This window comes from Vicia villosa, linkage group LG5, assembly GCF_029867415.1.
Source record: "Vicia villosa cultivar HV-30 ecotype Madison, WI linkage group LG5, Vvil1.0, whole genome shotgun sequence".
Classification (NCBI taxonomy): Eukaryota; Viridiplantae; Streptophyta; class Magnoliopsida; order Fabales; family Fabaceae; genus Vicia; species Vicia villosa.
The window spans coordinates 167,081,951-167,086,467 of record NC_081184.1 but is presented as its reverse complement, the minus strand read 5'-3'; the positions used below and the strand labels follow the sequence as shown (position 1 = coordinate 167,086,467).

The window sequence follows — 4,517 nt, the reverse complement described above, 5'->3', positions numbered from 1 at the left end:
CAAAACAACCTACCCTTGTTTGGTCCATTCTTGCAGAGATACGACACCATACGAACATGACAACCACAAAACTTTCCAACACCAGATTTCACCGAAGTAGTTGACATGATGGAGAGCAGAACGAGAAGGAGGTCAAAATGATGAAAAAAACAAGCAAATGAGAAGATGGGGGACACGATTTTAGTAGATAGGAGATGAGGAAGGAGAGGTAGAAGAATAACGTGAAGAAGAACATACAAATTTGTGAAATTAGGGCAACTGGTGAAATTAGGAATCCCTTTATAAACTAACCTACTAATGCCACAGTGTCATTGCAGAATTAAAAAGAAAAAAAATTAATTACACGTAGGCTGCCACATAAGCAACCGTTAGTGGAATCTGACGTCAGGGACTAATAATTGAGACGGAAAATTTTTAAGGGATGAAAAGTTGAAGGAAATTTTTTGAGGGACTAAAAATGAAATCTCAAATATTTAGAGGGACGAAAAACTTATTTAACCCTTTTATATTTGATAAAAAAATTGAGTCCTTTTAAGTTTTAAAAATCCATAAAATAATTTAAAATCTTAAAAATCTGTATTATAAATTCTTTAAAATCTAAACCGAAATATTTTTATAGGAAACAAACTTTTAAAAAAGTTTAAAACTTAATATAATTTTTCAAAATTGTTAAAATTTTAAATACTTTTATCATCAATCTTGTAAACAAAGCATGTCCTTTTAAGTTTTAAAAATTTATAAAATAATTTAAAATCTTAAAAAATTTGTATTATAAATTCTTTAAAATTTAAACATGAATATTTTTATAGGAAACAATCTTTTAAAAAAGTTTAAAAAATTAATATAATTTTACAAAATTATTAAAATTTTAAATACTTTATCCTCCTAAAATTTCAATCTAATCTTCATACTTTATCCAAACAAAAGCATGAAAATGTATTTGAATAGAAGAATGATTTGAGATAATTTAATATTAGGAGGAAGGAATTCTTATTTATAAATTTTATTGTTTAGATGAAAAATTATTAAATTTTTTTAAAATAAGGTGAAACAATGAAAAAATTACTAAATTTTTATTAATTATTTCTATTAGTTAGTATGAACAAAAGGGAAGAAGAAGAAAAAAAAATAGAAAATAGGAAGAATTAAAAAAGTGGATAGAGACAAGTGAGGAAAAAGAGTGGAAGGTTTTGGAAGGAAAAGAGCCCGAAACAACAATTCCAGAGAACTCTAGACACTACCCCCGCGCTTATTAATCCTTCCCACTATTTTCATTCTTTCCACTCTTTCTTTCACAAATTCCACACTCTCACCAAACCCTAATTATCACTCCTCCTCCGTTAATCTCTCAAATTCCATGGCTGCACACTACAATTTCCTCAAGAGAAAAGCCACCGGCACCGTCGATCAAATCAGCCACGATTTCTCCGATTTCTCTCTATCTTCTCCAGCTACCAAAATTCGTCGCCTCGTACGTATTCTCTGTCATCGATTATTCTTCAATTTCATGAATTTTTTTTTTGTTGTTTACGGTTTCCGATTATTCTGATTAGGATGCTGAATTGACTCCAATTGTTGAAGAAGAAGAAGAAGAAAACGAACCGTTAACTGTTTCTAACGACGAGAGAGCTATTGTACTCTTCAAACCATCTCTTCACTCTTCTCCCTCTTTCTCTCTCACTCTCAATTCCGATCTCATCTCTGGAATTAAGAATAGTAAGTATTTTATTCTTCTCCTTTTTAGCTTAATTAATTTCATAATTTTGCTTACTATTCCTTAATTAATGTTTAATTTTAATTTAATTAATTTTATTAATTTGATTAATTGGATTCAGATCAAGTTTCATGGTCAAAACAATGTGATGATTATTATGATAACCTAATTGAACAAAACGACAACAAGGATCGTCGTTTAGCTATTGTGCCCTGGGTACCACAATCTTCCTCCGGTTCTTCTTCCCATACTTTTGATGATGATGGTGATGATGATAACAATGAAAATACTATAGAGTTGATGGAAGCTGATGTAATGGGAGAAGAAAAAGAAGATGAAGAAGATGAAGGAGCCATGATGGATGTAGAAGAACAACAACAACGACACAATGACTCTTCATGTTTTAACTCTTCAGGTTTTAACTATCCTCCAACAATGGTTGAGGGGTTTCAGCAGCACTGTTTGTTCCCTCAGATTATTCCTCAAAACACTTCAACTCCTATTACTTGGACTCGTTGAAAATTATGACCTAGTTAGTAGTTAATATCTTTGTTGTCTTTGTTCTCTTTAGAGTGATAGATTACACTAGACAAGACCATAGATTTTGGTTTTGTTGGAGACAAAAGTGTGGTTTTCTTCTTTAGGTGACTAGGATAAGTTGGTTAAATGTCTATCTCGTGATTAAGATGGATTGGGTGATGGAATTCCTTGTATTCAGATCCTTCATGTTACAATGAAAAATCAATGTTTTATTTATTTGTGAATCTTTAAATTCGTTCATTCGTGATGAGACATTATAATGATAATAAACTCATTGTTATTATAATGATAATAAACTCATTGTTATGATGAGATATGGATATATTATTCACCACTTAAATTACAATAAGTGTACTTGTAACAATATTATATTGAGTTTTATTTATAGCATATTTTTTACTTATAAGATAAAATCAACAATAACAAGTATATTTATCAACAAATAAGATATAATACATTTTACTATTAAAAAGAGTCTCGCATCAGAATGAGCAAAATTCAAATAAGTGTACTTGTAAAAATAGGGGATATTTATAGGTCTTTATAGCTAAGCAGAGTTAGATGGTTGGATGGTGGAAGATCATGTTTGATGATGTTTTATGGTGCTTGATGATGTTTTATGGTGCTAGACTATGTGTTTATGAGCTATGTTGAGGATATAATGAGGAAGGGGAAAAAGATGTTTCTATGAAACGTTTGAGCACAAGGCTTTTTAAAGATTGATAATCGTTCATTTTTTATCAATAGGGGACATGACTGAGTTTGTTGACTCAAACTTTCTTGCAATCTAGGAACGTCCTTTTCAAGTTTTTCATGTCTGGGCGAGTGAAGGACGCTTAGGGCGGGATAGTTGTTAATGGAGGCGACGTATAGGTCCTGAAAGTCACCATTCTCCTCTTTTACCTAGTCTTTCAAAAATAGAGCATTATATAATTCTCAAACACAAGGGCATTAACAAAGGGCAAAGTGCTTTAAACTATAAAGTATTGGGGGCATCACGAGTCCTTAAGTTTTTCGAACGAGATTATATGTTGATCCTGACTGATGAGACTTCAACTAAGAACTCCGAGTCCTTCGTGAGAGAATTTAGATAAGTCTGCTCGAAAGGACTCTTAGTCCCTCAAACGAGTTTATGTTAAGCTTGAATGATGAGACTTTAAACTCCTCAGGTGAGGTCTAAGACTTCTCGGGCGAGACTTCTATCAAGTTCTTAGACAAGACTTTAAGTTAAGTCTCATAGGTTAGACTTGGATAATACCTTTTCGGTGGGACTATGTTGGATTCCGTCCGAGGAAACTCCAAGTCCCTCAGGCTAAGAATTTAGATAAGTTTGTTTGATGGGTCTCTTATTTTCTCGGGTGAGGTTATATTGAACCTGGATGATGATGTGGATCTGTGTGTTTGGAGATATAAAGTTGATAAATTCACAAAAGTTACTCTCTGAAGTTATGATGACGACAACGATGATTAAAATTGGTGATAATAGATTTTAACTCTTTGATAATGGTGACCTAATTAGAGAAATATTGTATGCTTTATCAACAAAAATGGACTCAAAATTAAAGTGCTTATAAGATCAGAAGCATCCAGCAAGAATTTTGAAGCCTCAGATAAAGTGTGAAATCTCGTTAGGTTCTACGTGTCTATCTATTTAAGGAATTCAAATTTTATAAAAGTAAAGAAGTAACTTCTAAGTATTGAGGTCTCTCTCTCTCTCTCTCTCTCTCTCTCTCTCTCTCTCTCTCTCTCTCTCTCTCTTTCTCTCTCTGACACACATTAAAAATCATTTTCAAATGTTTTTAATATGAAAATTATATTCTAAGCCAATCCAAGTGATTAAAATTTGTCCAAACTTTTTTCCAACTATCTTTGAACTTTGTGGTTAAAAATGAGTTGGCCAATCGTTAGAGCTTTGTGCCAATAGATAAGCTCATTAACAATCCGCAAATTATTTTCGTTTATGGTTTTTCTAACTCCTATATAATGGAGGCTCACCTCTACTTCATTTCAAACCACTTTTCAATTATTTACATTTTTTATAGAATTTATCTCTTTAATTTTCTTCTTTTTATCTCTCTAAAAAATATTTCTTTCACTTTAAATTGCTTTAGTGCTAGTAAGTGAAAATTTACTTGTGAGGAAAAATTTTGTGTAATGGTCGAGTTGTTTGTTTAATTCCTGAAAGTGTGATACTCTTAAGAGAATTTTGTTTGGTTTGTGAGATAAATTAATCTTAGAATCTTTGTTGTGATTTATTGAACTT

General features: G+C 31.6%; 1 protein-coding gene across 1 annotated transcript; it reads left to right on the top strand.

The window, feature by feature from the left end:
- The first annotated feature begins 1,182 nt into the window (after positions 1-1,182).
- On the top strand, positions 1,183-2,470 carry LOC131608123 (uncharacterized). Its single transcript, XM_058880052.1, has 3 exons — positions 1,183-1,471; positions 1,554-1,716; positions 1,836-2,470. The coding sequence occupies exons 1-3, from the start codon at positions 1,358-1,360 to the stop codon at positions 2,231-2,233; spliced, it is 675 nt and encodes a 224-aa protein (XP_058736035.1). The 5' UTR covers positions 1,183-1,357; the 3' UTR covers positions 2,234-2,470.
- Positions 2,471-4,517: the final 2,047 nt, after the last annotated feature.

Excerpts from the sequence above, each read along its gene's own strand:
- LOC131608123 (XM_058880052.1), top strand. The coding sequence starts at position 1,358 with ATGGCTGCACACTACAATTTCCTCAAGAGAAAAGCCACCGGCACCGTC. Across the intron at positions 1,472-1,553 it reads CTACCAAAATTCGTCGCCTC|GATGCTGAATTGACTCCAAT; the intron begins GTACGTATTCTC and ends TATTCTGATTAG. Across the intron at positions 1,717-1,835 it reads CATCTCTGGAATTAAGAATA|ATCAAGTTTCATGGTCAAAA; the intron begins GTAAGTATTTTA and ends AATTGGATTCAG.